General features: G+C 51.6%; 1 protein-coding gene across 2 annotated transcripts in view; it reads right to left on the bottom strand.

The window, feature by feature from the left end:
- GCN1 (GCN1 activator of EIF2AK4) overlaps positions 1 to 15,055 on the bottom strand; it is a 66,658-nt gene that overhangs the window by 13,071 nt on the left and 38,532 nt on the right. The window contains exons 38-55 of one of the 2 annotated variants that reach the window (XM_032602651.1): positions 14,137 to 14,357; positions 12,861 to 12,929; positions 12,521 to 12,659; positions 12,236 to 12,432; positions 11,893 to 12,035; positions 10,488 to 10,605; positions 10,159 to 10,374; positions 8,960 to 9,124; positions 7,068 to 7,229; positions 6,691 to 6,783; positions 6,348 to 6,491; positions 5,979 to 6,248; positions 5,624 to 5,737; positions 4,933 to 5,163; positions 2,946 to 3,139; positions 2,698 to 2,812; positions 782 to 878; positions 265 to 413 (exon numbers count right to left, since the gene is read on the bottom strand). In XM_032602651.1, coding sequence (XP_032458542.1) covers positions 265 to 413; positions 782 to 878; positions 2,698 to 2,812; positions 2,946 to 3,139; positions 4,933 to 5,163; positions 5,624 to 5,737; positions 5,979 to 6,248; positions 6,348 to 6,491; positions 6,691 to 6,783; positions 7,068 to 7,229; positions 8,960 to 9,124; positions 10,159 to 10,374; positions 10,488 to 10,605; positions 11,893 to 12,035; positions 12,236 to 12,432; positions 12,521 to 12,659; positions 12,861 to 12,929; positions 14,137 to 14,357 — 2,837 coding nt within the window. The remainder of the gene's footprint in view (positions 1 to 264; positions 414 to 781; positions 879 to 2,697; positions 2,813 to 2,945; positions 3,140 to 4,932; positions 5,164 to 5,623; positions 5,738 to 5,978; positions 6,249 to 6,347; positions 6,492 to 6,690; positions 6,784 to 7,067; positions 7,230 to 8,959; positions 9,125 to 10,158; positions 10,375 to 10,487; positions 10,606 to 11,892; positions 12,036 to 12,235; positions 12,433 to 12,520; positions 12,660 to 12,860; positions 12,930 to 14,136; positions 14,358 to 15,055) is intronic. The other variant, XM_032602652.1, reaches the window with a different exon arrangement.

Below are 15,055 nucleotides of genomic sequence, written 5' to 3'. Positions count from 1 at the left end.
CCGGCAGCTCTCATGGAGAGGGTCTGCCGTGGCTGTGAGGCAGATGAACCAAACCCGAGTCACTAGTTCCCAGGTCAGGAATCAGAGACCTTCTGACCTAGAAGGGACCTCTATATGCTCCAACCCAAACTCCTCACTGTTCAGATGATGAAACTGGGGCCCAGAGAGATCAAGTACTAGTCCAAGGGCACAGTAAGTTACTGGCAAAGGTAAAATTTGAACCCAGGTCTCTGAGCACCAAGTCTGGCTGCCCCAAAGCCTTACCCTGTCTGCCATGGCATTGCTGAGGATCATGTCCTGAACTTCACTGCTGTATCTGCCTGCACAGAGTCTGCTGGGAGCCACATTCACAGCCACGGAGAGAGCCAGGCTCCGCCCGTGCCGAACCATCCAGTCGATGCCAGACACGTCCGCTGGGTGCAAGGACACACTGAGGTTAACCTGTACCTCACAGCATGGCCCACCGCCCACGAAGCCCACCTCCCCGACCTGAGACTCATGTGCCAGCTCAGAGCCTGGCAGAAACCCCAGTCCACGCTGCACACAGGCCTCCCTGCCCCGAGTGGATGTCAAGCAGCCATCCCTCACAAACTGCTCCAGACTGTGGCTTGTGTTCTTGGAGCATAAACACTCGGGGCTGCAGAACCCCCAGAAACTCCATTTTGTTTTAACAGCTGAATTTCCAAGGAGAGGGTGGTCCCACTGTCAGAAGACCCTCTGAGGGGAAGGGGAGACAGAGAGGCCCTGAAAAGAAAGCCCCCCGTGGACACAAGAGGCCTACCCAGCAAGTACTGCTGAAGAACAGTGCTGAGCTCCTCTTCCGTCAGAAAGGCACACAGTTCCCCCAGGCACCCGGCTGAGGAGATGCGAGTGTTGTCCTGACGGAGCAGAGAAGGCAGTGAATGGGGATGCAAGCCCACACGGGCTCCACGGGAACAACGTTGGAAGGAAGGCGGACCCTAAGTCCAGTCCTCCCTCCAGGCACTCCACGCTCCCACCGCCAGAGCGGGACTGCCACTCACTGCAGCTGCCACTTGGTGCCGTGTTAAAAATTATACACCCAGCACTTAATTTTAGAAAACTCCAGCCTGTGTGCATACGTTAATCATCATCGTAATAGCAAGAATAACTATATTTACATAGCACCTTTCTTCTTACAAGCCTGAATGCTTCATATTTATTATCTCAGTTACTATCAACAGCCCTGTGAGGCGGGGAGGGGCGCGAGCTCCCGCCCACAGTGCCCAGAAAAGGCGGTCAGAGGACCACTTGGCGCTCCACCCCCAACCCCACACCCACCCCCGAACCGCTCATGTGTCCGCCTATGTCCAGAGAGACTCCCTGCTGCCCTGACATTACTCAGGTTTGTCCCGGGAAGTTAAACTGAAGAGCTGATCAACCCAAGGCAATAGGTAAAGGCCGAGTGTTTTGTGTCAAAACCAAAGCCACGTACATAAAAAGCCCTGCTGCTCTCCCTGCCAGCTAACTACAGGACACCACACAGTGGATTCAGGTTATGTGCTACAGTATTAGGAAGTGCCAACTTGGCGTGCCTCTCCCAAAACAAAACAAACAACCAGAGTCTCAAGGGCCCATGGGGAGGCATCAGCTGGGCTGGCACTCTGGATTGCCACCTTCGATCCAGCGCAAGTTCTGAGGAAGAGGGTGGTTGGCCAGCACCTTGGGCCTCTGAGCTCCCTGCCCAGGTGCCAAGCAAGGCTAAAGCTGGCTCTCTCTGACACGACAGCCACTCTCTCCACTCTGGATCTATTTTAAGCTCCATTGTGGTGAAATGCAAATTGGTTTACATACTAACTTTTGCTTGCACTGTGCATGGCCCTATAAAAACCGTGACAGACTGTGACCAAAAGAAGGTGGAGTCTCCCATCTGTACCCCAGAGAAGGCTAAAGGGCCATGATAGTCGGCCCCATGCATGGGCAGACGACGGGGTGTAGCTCCATGTGAACCCAGGGGCCTCTCTCCAGAGATCAGCCCCACAGTGTACATCTGGCCACGCAGCAGAGGGCTGTCAGAGGGCAAAGAGAAAATTCTTCTCAGAGACTCAAGCCCTCCTGGGCCCGCTACAGCACTGGGTTGTCAAGGGGTACTTCACAAATGCTTCTAGACGGGGTCAGGAAGGGCTACAGTAACGGCATCAGAACAGAACCAGGAGTCACGGGGCTCAGGTCCTGGTTTTGACTCTACCACTTGCTAGGGTGCAGCCCCAAGTGAGTCTCACCCTCTCCAACAGTGCTAAGCCCTCCCACCTGGACAGACACTAGACAGTTTCCTGAGGGCTGTGCCCATGCTTCATTCACCTCTGGGCTAGGCCCTTCAGCTCAGCAAATGTTTCCTAAACCAATAAACGAAACTCTTCACTTTACAACTGGGGAAATGAGGGGCAGAGAGGGAAAATGACTTGTTTAAGACTAGAGGACAAATGAATGAGAGACCTGGGACTTTAAAAACCTTACTTTCCTTATCTATACAACACATCATCGATATCAATATTGATATCAAGACGCGCCTTGTTTCCCTCACTACCAGAGGCGTGGTAAACCACAGAGTGATACGAATGTCGGGAGTGATTATCACTACTGACCAAGTTCTTCTAACACAAAGCAGAGATGCTAACCAAAGGAAAGAGAAGGGAAACCAGCCGAGCCCCCCAGCCCCACGTCCACCTGCCGCTGTACCTCGTCATGTCCCAGCGTGCTCAGCAGGAGTGAGACGATGCTCTTCCGGATAACCACGTCCACTTTGGCCCCTGCTCCCTGAATCACAAACCTCAGGGCCTGAAGCATGGTGTCCCTACAGAACCAGTACACCCAACTTAAAACCTGGCTCTGCTTCACCACTGCTCCCGCCACACAGGCAGGGCCCAGGCTGCTTCAGGAGCTGCCCGGCCTCCCCACGGCCACAGCTCTCCCCACCAGGGCCTTACCTGACACCCGGGTCCTCCATGACCCGGATTCCGTTCAGCAACTCTGTGAAGAGAGGATCCACCTTGATATGGATGGAGATGAGCTTCCCTAGTGCATCAGCAGCCTTCAGGCGCACGCCCCGGTTAGAGTCCTGCAGGGCTTTGGTGAAAGTGGTCTGCAGCTGGGGCAGGAAGGGCTTCAGGGCAATCCCAACCTGTTTGAGAGACCCACACCCAAAAGCACAGCTGAGGTGGAGTCCAGGGCCACAGTGCACTATAGGCACAAAAACAAATGATCACAAACCACCATAAGCTGCCCTGGCTCCCACACATAGGCCAGGAATAGATGTCCCGTTAAGACAGGGGCGCCCAGCACAGAGAGGTCACACTCAGTCTCGTCTTCCATTTTCAGCATCCTGCACTGCACTGGGAGGATGACACCACCAGCACCACCACCACTACCACCACTACCACCCCCCCACCAGCACCAGCAGCAGCACCAGCACCACCACCAGCAGCACCAGCAGCAGCACCAGCAGCAGCAGCACCACCACCACCACCAAGGGAGCCGTGGACTTGGCTTAGTGAAGCCCTGTCCACGTGGACAAGTGACTCGAAACCCTTGTCTCCAAATACACTAGAGCAGGCTGGGAGACGCTGTCAGTACCATGGAAGAACATTTTAGTGCAAAGACAGGGAAATGGACCAGGTGTGTGAGGGCAGGTACCATCTACTGAGCATTTAACATTCAGCCTTCAGAACAATCCTATGAAACAGCCTCAGAAGGTCATCCTTGTACACATGTGCGCCCCCTCATTAACAATCCATTCTAATCCCCGACCACACATAGAAAAACAGGCACATTTGTGACAAAATACAGATGAGTCCAAGACGAAAGATTTACTTATTGCTAAATGGGAAAATCAAAGTAGCTGTTTGGAGGTTCAACGCCAATTAAAGTTTGGAGATACTGGGGTTGGGGTTTTGCAGGCAGCTGGGAGGCAGACCACAGAGTGAAGCTGGAAAACCTGCGGTGGGAACCACCTGCCTATGGGTGGAACCTGGCTTGTGGCCTAAGGGACAAATTCCAGGAGGGAAGGGCTCCATTTGTATACAGAGTTTAAAAAAACAAAACAAAACACAGAAAAGAACAGCACAGAATGTAAAGATGATACTTAATTTAAAAGAAAAATAAAAAGCCTTGATTTCCTACAGAATGAGGCTGATGCTCACGATCCCATTTTTTATCTGGGAAGTTGCTCCCCACACTTTTCTCCCAAAAGGAAAAAGCTACAAATCTTAAGCTTTTGTTCCCAAACCTCAAGTAAGAATTTTTTTTTTTAACAACAACAAATCTTGGCTGTTTATGCTTTTTTAAATCCAAAGGGCTTAATTATTACACTATAAAACATCAGAAACAGTTAATGTGTTCAATCTTTGCTTCTGACACTTTGGGCAAAAACTGAAGTTAACTGCAGTTGCTCTCAGACTTCCTTTTCATTCTCTCCTCAGATTCTTTTCACCTCATTTATGAGGCAGTCATAAAGAAGGGAAATGTTTTTGAACAAGGTTTTAACTGTATTTACATGGCCCTGGATTTTGTCCTTTGACCCATTTATAAATAATAGCAATTAACATGCACTGGTGTGTCGAGTGCTTAGAATGTGTCAGGCCTCGTGCCTGATGTTATTTTATCTGAGCCCTGTGTCACACCGCCCTTCGAGAGGCAAGCAGTCCTAGTACTCTCAAAACACAGGTGAGGAAACAGGCTCAGAGGCTGCATAACTTTCCCAAGGTCATTCTGGCCACACAGCTACCAAGTGGCGGACCTGGAATTGACCATGTGCAGTGCGTCTTGACTCCAAAGTCTTAACTCCCTCTGCTCTGCCGATTCCCCATGATAAGCTGTCACCCCGCCTCCACGGGACACCGCGTGCCAGCGTCCTACACACAAATCCATTCTCTAAGGCCTGAATGGACTGAGAGCGTGAACTCATCAGTCGCTCACCTTGGCCAGCAAAAGGCTGAGTGTCTCGAGCAGAGCCGCCTTCACGTTCCAGCTGAACCGGTCCCCCAGGATGCGAATCAGAGGGCCAGTGATGCTGACCACGGAGGGTCTCAGGGCGTCAGCTGAGGTCAGGCGGATCACCAGGCCTAAAGCTTTGGCTGCTTCCTCTTTCTGTTCTGGGCTGCCAGTCAGGACGCCCTCCCGCAACACTGGAAGGATGGAGGTTACTCCCTGACAAGAGAACCACACCTGAGAGTCAAATCTCAAAGGTTCTGGGCCCAGGTGTCTCCCACCTGAAGCAAGGAGCTCCTGTTAGCCATCCTCTCTTCAACTCCATGAGAGATCGATTCAGGCTGCCAGGGTCACAGCCTGAGATGGTGCTGGCTGGGGAACAGTCTTGACAGTGACAAGAAGAGCAGAGTCCCAGCAGGCCTACCACACAGGGTACCTGCACTGCTGTCACTCACTCTGTCTGAGGTGGCTTCCACCACTTAAACCGAAGATGATGAACCCTGTCCCCAAGGGGTCACCACAGGGAAGAAGCACGCTGCCTGTGAAGGTGCAGAATGGCACCTAGAGCACTAAGCCAGATTAATACACGGGCTGCTCCAGCGGCCCCACCTCCTGGGACCCAAGGGGAAGGCGGAGGAAGACCGCATGCCTGCCACACCCTGCACAGGCTCTGGCTTACCTTCTTTGGAAGGCAGAACCCTGGCACGTGTTCGCCTTTGCTCTCATTCCCTATGAGCCGGATTTCTTTGTGTAGTTCCTCAATTAGTGCCAGCTGGTTGCCAGCATCCAGTTTCTGTGGGAAGCCGGGAAAAAGCAGAGAGGATGTCAGAGTTCTAGGTAAAGCCCTCTCAAGGCTGTTTCAAAATAATATAGCAGGCGGAAAGGTGTGGGTGGGAATATAGATAAGACTGCCCACGAATCGACAGATGCTGAAGCTAGGTGACAGGTACATGGGGTGTCTTAGGAGTCTAGTCTTATAAGCGCCTGGAATTGTCCACAACCAGAAGCTGGCTGTGGGGTCCACAGCTCCTCACCTTGGTGATGGCATTCAGGGCATCCCAGCTCTCCTCCAGAACCACAGGGCTGGAGTCGTTGAAGAGGCGGATCAGGCCTGAGACCAGGCTCCGCAGGTGGCTAGTGTAGTCCACCTTTGAGCGGGAACAATAGATGTTGAGGATGATGGCAGCAGCCTGCCTCATGCCCACTTCAGGGCTGCGGGTGGCTTCCAACAGATCCTCGATGATGATCCGGTGCCCGGTGTCATCCTCTACCGAGAGGATCACAGCCTGACAGTTGGCCATCTCCTAAAACCACAGGGGATGCCTCGGCTGAGCACAGCTCCTCCAGGACAGGACAGGATGGGGCAGGGTTAGAGAGCCTGCAGGAGTGACTGTGACACTCACCAGCTGCTCAGCTGGAGTCCCCAGCTTCTCCTTCAGGGCCAACATGACCGCCGGGAGGATCACGCCAAGATGACGGGTCAGGGCGTCACCTGCCACAGACGAAAGGAAAGCCAGCACCCGGGTATTGACAGGTGGGGTCGTCAGCTGCGGAATGATTAACAGCAACTCAGTGGGTGCTGCCCCGTGCTGGCCGCGGTGCTAAGCTCTGGGAGATCCCATCCCACTACAAGAGTCACCAGCCTCTCCCAGCATCTGAGTTCAGAGCTGGCCTTCACGCAGGCGCGGGGAACAGTGATGTGGCTGTGGCTTCTGGGCCAGAGGGTTGCCACGTGTTGGGACTTACCTTGGGCACGAGGTAGGGCAACACCACACGGCTCTTGATGGCCATCACTTGCTTCAGACCATCCAAGGCAAATTCTGACACCTCCTCATCATCCTGCAGAGAGGCAATGGGGGCAATGTTCAGGAGCCGGCTCTTGTCTCCACCTCCGCTATCTTGGACCGGCCGGCGCCAACGTCCTTCTCCAGTCTCCTCCCCTCCTCCCTCTGCACCCACATGGACTGACTGTCAAAGGAGAAGCACAGAGCCAAATCCCATCCTGTGCACCCACTCCCTCTGGGGCCCACACTGCGGCTGCCTTGGCAGAATCAGCCCCCCGCCTGTTGCCTCTACAGAGATGGTAAAAGCCCGACTGGTAGGTGTGGGGCAGAGCTACTCACCAGCTGCTTCAGTAAAAACGGGAGGATGTCCTCCAGAGCCTGGTGGCCGATGGTGGAGTGCAGCTGCTCAAAGGTCTTGGCCGCCGCCTCTCTGACCTCCTCCAGCGGGTCACACAAGGCCTTCCTTGCCGTGGGCACAAGGGACTCGGAGAAATACAGCACCTGCAACGGTACAGGTGTACTGAACCCGACGTGGCAGAGGGAGAGGAAATCAGCAGGGGAGCGGTGAGGACCTCTGGCCCAGCCAGGTCACCGCTGCTCCCTGGGCTTGACTTTTTTTTTTTTAACTTAGATGGTTTCTGTGGAAATGCACAAGTATGAAAAAGCAGAGAGGCTGTGTAATCTACTCACAAGGAGCCTTCACCAGACTTAATAATTAATAGCCTGATTTTTTCCGGCAAGTTCTCCAAATACTCTGGTCTCCTACAGGAACTTCAGACTCCTTCTCATGTCAAGGACCCTAGTGATGTGGCCTCCACTCCCCAGACTCTTTTGCTCATCTTCATAGGAAACTCCAAGTCCTTCTTCAAGTCTCAACTCAAATACTTGCTCCCTGGGACTTCCCTGGTGGCACAGTGGTTAAGAATCCACCTGCCAATGCAGGGGACACGGGTTTGAGCCCTGGTCCAGGAAGATCCCACATGCCGCAGAGCAGCTAAGCCCACGTGCCACAACTACTGAGCCTGCGCTCTAGAGCCCGCGAGCCACAACTACTGAAGCCCGCATGCCTAGAACCTGTGCTCCACAACAAGAGAAGCTTATCACTGCAGTGAGAAGCCTGCGCACCGCAACGAAGAGTAGCCCCCGCTCGACGCAACTAGAGAAAGCCCAGGCGCAGCAACAAAGACCCTGCACAACCATAAATAAATAAATAAATAAATAAATAAAAATAAAATAAAAATTGAAATTGAAAAAACCTTGCTTCCTTATGAAGTCTTTGCGCCTGCAACGGGGCCAATGACAGCTCTGTTGCCTCTGCAACCAATTCCACCAAAGCAACGCCCCCTATGAATCTAAGGACTGAATATGAATATGGCCACCAGCAAGGCCTCAGCCTTTGGGGCACTTACTATTTAATGAATCACAGCTCTTTTGGTGACAGAATTTACCTTTATTCTTTGAAAAATGCAAATATAAAACCCCAAATGTAATACGTATACTGATACACACAGGAGGAGAAGAATCCTGTAAATCAGACGAGGCTTTTCAGGCTGAGCAATTGGCTACGTGCTCGAACTTCTGACCCGCCACCCATTCATTGCTTTGGTGCTTTCATCCCAATCGAGAGCTCTATGCCTACTCTCAACCTACTCCCCATGTTGGGGAGGATCAATGTTTGGAGGATCAATTACCGTAGAAAAGTAGGGTCAGTGAAAAGGACTCCAACCCTCTTGAATGTAGCTGCTATGGAAACAGTCTCATTGCTGGAGACAATGCGTTTCCACCCACTGGGTACTCACTCTCATCTACTCTGCTCCCTCTGAGAACGAGCACACCCTCCTGCTCTCCGCCCCCCTCCACCACTCACACACGCACACCTCCTTTCTCCGCTAAGTGCACCACACGTGTTAACTGAACTGATGTAGTGACACAAAAGGATTACTCTGGAGCAACCTCAGGAGTGGTGAGGGAAAGACTATCTCCAATCTCCAAAAGCTACTCCAGGCCTCTAAATTGCTTAGGTCTTATAGCCTGTAAAACTGATGGGAAAGCTGAGAGGGAAATTCCAATGCACTGCGGCCCTGCCGGCACCCCGCTGCCAGCAATGCCCTCTGGAGCGAGGTTCGCATGTCCCTGAGGGTGAAGTGTCGCTAGTGGTGCAGTTTGTCCTGTAACCTCCATGGCCCTCTAAGTCAGGTGCAGGACCCGCAGGGCCCTGTGGAGATACTCACGGCGTCCCGGCTGGTGGACTTCATGATCTCGCTCAGCCCAATGCACACTCCCTGCCTCTCGTCACTCTTCCGAGACCTCAGGCCTTCCTCAAGGATAGGGATGATCTCAGGTAGGATTTTCTCCCCTAACTTCCGGACAAGATCTCCCAGTGTCCTGGCTGCAATCTGTCGGCAGAGCTCAAGTCAGGACATCGACTCCCTGCAAACCCCAGGGCACCCCATGCACAGCTCCAGAATGAGGGCCCTGGAACCTCCCAGACTTTATCCGAGCCAGACTTAACTTTCCCAAATGCTCTTACCCCTGCAGAGCCCCCATGGTGCTTGCAAAACATGACAAAATAAAATGATCTCTCTGTGTCACACACACCTACACAACCTAAAGCAAAAGCTGGCACCTTATATATGACCAAGAAACTCATCATGTGCTGCCCAGTCAAGGGCTGATTTCCCTGGATCAAAAACTGGGGCCTAGAAGTCACTTAACCCTCATGCTCTTGCCCAGGAAAGGGGACCCTGAATTTGGGATAAACACTTTAAGGAAAAAAACCCATCTCCCCTGAGGCCTCATGCAAACCCTTCTTCAGAGCCAAATATACATCTGCTTGCCAGGGATGGGGGTTGGGAGTGGGCCAAAGAGGACTGGCAGAAGCGATCATCAGCCCTGGTGGGCCTCTCCTCCAGCTGCACCGGCCTTCATTCAGCCCCTACTGTTGGCCGCATTCCCGCCCACCTCATGGCTTGTGCACATCCCATCCTGGTATCTCAAGCACTAGTCCCTTGGTCTGGAACAGTCTTTCATCACCTCCCCACCCATTAATGCTCACTCATTGTTCATCTTCAAGCATCACTTCTTCTGAGAAGGCTTCCCTGACCCCCAGCTGGTTGACCTGTTATAAGCATTAGCAGTGCCACATAGCACTTGCCATAGTTGCATTTTCCATCTGCTTTTGTGATTATCTGATTAACATTCATCTCCTCTACCAGACTGTAGCTCCACGAGGCTGCCTTTCTTCTCCACTATCTCCCCAGGTCTTGGGCCCCTGCTTAGCACATAGTAGATGATAAATATTTGTTGAATAACTAAGTAAATAAATAAATGCTCCCGTGTTAGACAGGGGACCCTAGGGACTCTCCCATCCTCTGCAGGCATCAGAGGCATCAGGGGCTGCTTGGTCAGAAGCAAGGCCTGCGAAACTTACCGTTCTCTTATCTGCACACGTGCTGGCCAGGAAACCCAACAGGAGCCCAAAGAGGGTGGGCAGGATCTCACGCAAGGTGCGGGGGGTATTGGAGACCACAATCTTCCAGACGTGCAGGGATGCTTGCCGCACAACCAGCTGGGTGTCAGAGCGGCCCATGTACAGGCCTGCTAACACCCGGTTCCGCCGATCTACCCCCAGGGCAGTGATGATTGCCTGCAACAGTGGAAACAAGCAGAGAACACGAGGTGGTGAAGCCTCCACAGTGTGGGTGCCAGGGAGTCTCCCTACCATTAGCAGAGGGAGGAAAATCAAAATAAGGCACACACCTTGTTGGACTGGGCAGTTCCGAAGTTATCATCTTCAGAGGCAGTTTCTGTGGTCATCTTCCCTGTGACTCCTGAGATGTGGAACAGGAGATCCCCAAGGAGCTGAACAGAGCTGAACCTGAGGAGGCCAAGAACAGAGTCACACAGTCACAGGAGGATGTCTCAGTGCACAACCAAGCCACTGCACAGAAAAGAGAACAGAAGGAAATGTACCCAAACACTCATGGCGGTTCTCTTAGAACAGGAGAGGTCACAGACGATACTCATTTCTTTATAGTCTCCCACATATGTTCCTTCCAAGTTATCTACTAATGAACATTACTTTAATAATAAAAAAGGACAGACATTTTTTAAAAGCAGATATAAAAATTTCTATAATAAAGTTATTAAAAAGAGAGAAGAGAGCACAGAGGGAAGTATTAACAAGAAACCAGGAATGTGGATCATCAGAACTACAGACATAAGGAGAGGCCTAGAAGGATAAACTTTTGTTTCTCTTCAAATTAAATCAGATTTATTGTTGTTGTTTTTTTGGCGGTACGCGGGCCTCTCACTGCTGTGGCCTCTCCCGTTGCGGAGCACAGGCTCCGGACGCGCAGGCTCGGCGGCCATGGCTCACGGGCCCAGCCACCCCGCAGCATGTGGGATCTTCCCAGACCGGGGCACGAACCCATGTCCCCTGCATTGGCAGGCGGACTCTCAACCACTGCGCCACCAGGGAAGCCCAGATTTATTGTTTTTAATGATTACAGAAATATCATATTGAAACTGAAAATTCAAACAATACAAAAAAAATATAAAGAGAGTGTAAACAATCACCCAGACTCCCAGCACCCAGGCAACCACTCTGACACTCCAGTGACACCCTTGTACACATCACACTCCCACACATACCATGTGTGAAGTGGGCCTGCACCACATACACCAGGCCACGGCCTGCACCTTTCCATCAACAACAGGTCGAGGAGCTTTCTGTGTCAGCTGACATAGTCCTTATGCCATTCTTTGTAATGGCCAAATCAAAGTTCATGGTGTGGATATGCGATGACTTTTGTAAACCTACCTTCAGTTTTTCAAATGATAAACAATACCGCAACAAACATCCTTCTAAATACATCTTTAAGCACTTGACTAAATATGTCCTTGCAAAAAATCCTAGAAGTAGAATTTTCAGATTAAAAAGCATTCACATTTAAAATTTTGACACAAACTGAAGGACTGAATAGAGAAAATTTTTTAGAAGAGAATTAGAATTGAAGACACTGCTATGGGATACTGGAGTTACAAAATGGTTAAAAGAGAGGGTCTGGAAAAATTGAGAGTTTTTTGCAACATTTTGCTTTTCATTTCTCAGTTCCCCAAACACAGAACTATGGCCACTGGCTCTTTCCGCCTGAGTTCTCACCTTATTCTCCAGAGGTCGTCAAAGAGGCCTTGTTCCAGCTGGGGCAGCAGCAGGGCTATGGCCGTCTCGGCGTACATGGAGATGACCCGCTGGCCCGCACGCAGAGCAGTATCACGCACAAACTCGTTCTCATCAGCAAGAGCCTGTGCACACAGAGGGTGGGTCAGCCAGAACTGCCTCCCCCTAGGCACCCAAACCTAAGAGGAAACGGGACTCCCTGAAGAGCAGGATGAGGACTCCTGCCACCCAGCCCCAATTGACGGGGAGCCCTAGCTCTCTGGGAGAGCGCATGTGTCCTGCCCTCCTCAGTAATTCTATCCTCAGCATTGTCGCTGGTGCCTACTTTGAGGATACAGGGGATGATGGGTCCCACATAAGGAGTGAACTTGTCCCCGAAGGTGATGGGCAGGTAGTTGAACATCATGATATAGCCATCTCGGACGTGGGGTGCAATGTCCACTTTGCTGGCTGTAGCCACAATTTCTGGCATCAGCTTCTCCAACTTCTCAACCCCCAAGCCAGCCATGACCTCGGCCAACCCTGCAAGAAAAGGACAGAATGAGCCCATCAGATCTAAGGGTCCCCAGAGGGCACTCCCGGTCTGGCCCCTGGGCCCGCCCTGCCTCACCCTGCGCAGCGCCTGAGCGATCCACAGAGCTCTGCTCATAGGTCAGTGTCTCCATCAGCCACGGCAGCAAGTCCTCAAAGCATGACTCCCCCATGCCCTTCACCATGGCTCCAAGAGCCTTTGCAGACACCGTCCGCACCTGTCAGGTAACCAACAGCAGGGATGGTGAGGAGATGTGGCTCAAGACCAGGTGACCATGCAGGAGCAAGGCGGAGTGCCCTAGGGTCTCCTTCCCTTTACCAGACAGACGCAAATGCAGCTTACAAGGAATTCTTAGGAATCAATTTTCTGGGACTGGGCTAAAATAACGAGCTCCTGCCCCCTCTCCTCCCAGACTCACCTCAGGTACAGGGTCCAAAAGAGAAGCTTTCAGACCAGGCGTCACGCTTGGCAGGTAAGGAGCCAAGTCCTGCAATAACAGAAGAGGTGGCTCACGGGAGGCCCAATTCCGGCTTTCTCCAGCCCTGCTTCACGGTGGACCCTGACCACACCATTCTGCTGACTAGGAGCGCTCACAGGGGTGCTTGTCACTGGCAAAGAACCCCCATCACTCCCACCGGTTCCTTGAAGGCCCGTGTGATTGCTCAGGGAAACCTACGAGGGACCCCAGGCCCATCCTCAAGAGGTTGAGTGAGCCCCCAGATGCAGTTCAATGCTCTTCCTCCTCCTGGGACCAAGGGCTGCCCAGACTCGGGAATCTAGGAAATTCTTTTGGCACTCCTTTCAGAATTGCATTATCATCTTTTCACTCTCTTCACCTTAAAAGGTTTATGTCTCTTGATACGGCATTCAGCTTTCAGAAACAGTTTTAAATATAGAAAATGCCTTATGTTCACTGCAGCATCATTTAAAATAGCAAAAAACCCTGGACACTGTATGACCAACAATAGAATTATATAAGTTATGATATATAAACTCGTTGGAATATTACATAACTATTAAAAACTCAGCTTTATGAATAACTTGCTATAACTTGGAAATACATCTGTTTGGAAATATCATTTTTTTACATGTAATTTAAAAACATTAACAATAATTATTTTAGCTTTTGGAGGGCTATGGATAAAATTTTTTGGTTTTCCAACTATCCCAAATTTCCTAGGATTGACTAACTTTCCCACTTTATCTCTTGTGCCCATAGCCTCAGCATGCAAAGCAGAGCTGTGGTAGTGAAATCACACATCCAAGCCCCTAGGAGCAAGTAAACAAAGTCAATCTCCCAAACTAGGCTAATTTCCTCTGAGAGGCTTATAGAAGCAAATGCTTTCAACAAGAAAACACCGCAAACAGTCAAAGCAGCAGCCGGTTTCCCAACACTCCTGAAAGGTCGTCAAAGGCAAGGCTGGACCTTTCCTCCCTGTCAATCTATAAAAGGAGCCCAGTGGGACAGGCCTCACCTGGGGTCTGAGCTAGTAAGGACTTGTATCGCTATGTTCTGGAAGATGCCCAGAGAGCCTAGATTTCTACCCTCCACCCCGAAATGGTCCATTTCTCCCCGCAAATAAAATCAGGGGTCAAATGCTCATAGCTCTCCTGTGTCTACTGTCAGTAGGGACTCTGTGCCCTAAACCAGCATCCATTGATCTGTCCTGTACGAGCCCCAGATAGGCTGATACCTTCTGGTCTGTCAGGGAGTACATGTTGCCAATGATCTGGGCTGCCATCTTCCGTGTGTCCGTGGAACGGTCCTGGAAGGCTCTCTGGACAATGGGCATGATGAGGGCCAGGGACGGGGCATCAATGAAGTGGACAAACTTGGTATCCAGCAAGGTCTGTAAGCACTTCTGGGTCTTCCGAGAGGGGTCCGTCAGGGCATCCAGCAGGACTGGGGCAATGGCTGCATGTCCAAACAAGAGAGAGGCTGCTTTGTACAAGTCTATGGTGTGGCAAATCTGCTGGATCCCCAGCACTCGAGGGAGCCAAAAGAGAAGGGAGTCCAAGGTCACCCCTCCCTAGAGCCCCGCGAATCGCCAACTGAGGAAGCCAGCCTGTCTGCAAAGAGCAATTCTATTCTTGCTCCCCAAGAGGAAGCGGTGTGGGGACGGCAGCCATCACCCCTTTGCACTGCACAGTTGTGGTCTGGTGGGGCACCTGTGGGCTAGCTTCAATGGCACTGAGCTGCAGCCTCAGTGCTGGGCCTCCGTGGGAGAGCTACTTGGACAACATGGATCTTATTCTGGAAGCAGCAACCCAAAGTGGTTTTGTGAAAAAACTGTTTGGAGACACCAAAGGCCCCTGAACCAGTGGTGGGAGTGAAGCACACAATACTCAGAGCAGCTAAGCCCAGGTACAACAAGCTCTCAAAAGTTCAGCACCATCAGCCCAGCAGAAGGAATTCCAAGAGGAATACCTAGGTTATCTTTTCCACAAACCCAGGGAATTCAACAACTACAAAGACACATGCTGGTCAAGACTTTTAAGGGAATTCCCTGGCGGTCCAGTGGTTAGGACTCGGTGCTTTCACTGCCAGGACCCATGTTCAATCCCTGGTCAGGCGACTAAGATCACGCAAGCCAAGCACACAGACCAAAAAAA

The sequence above is a fragment of the Phocoena sinus genome, chromosome 14 (assembly GCF_008692025.1).
Source record: "Phocoena sinus isolate mPhoSin1 chromosome 14, mPhoSin1.pri, whole genome shotgun sequence".
NCBI lineage: Eukaryota > Metazoa > Chordata > Mammalia > Artiodactyla > Phocoenidae > Phocoena > Phocoena sinus.
The sequence above is the reverse complement of the archived record's forward strand: the minus strand, read 5'-3'. Positions and strand labels throughout refer to the sequence as shown.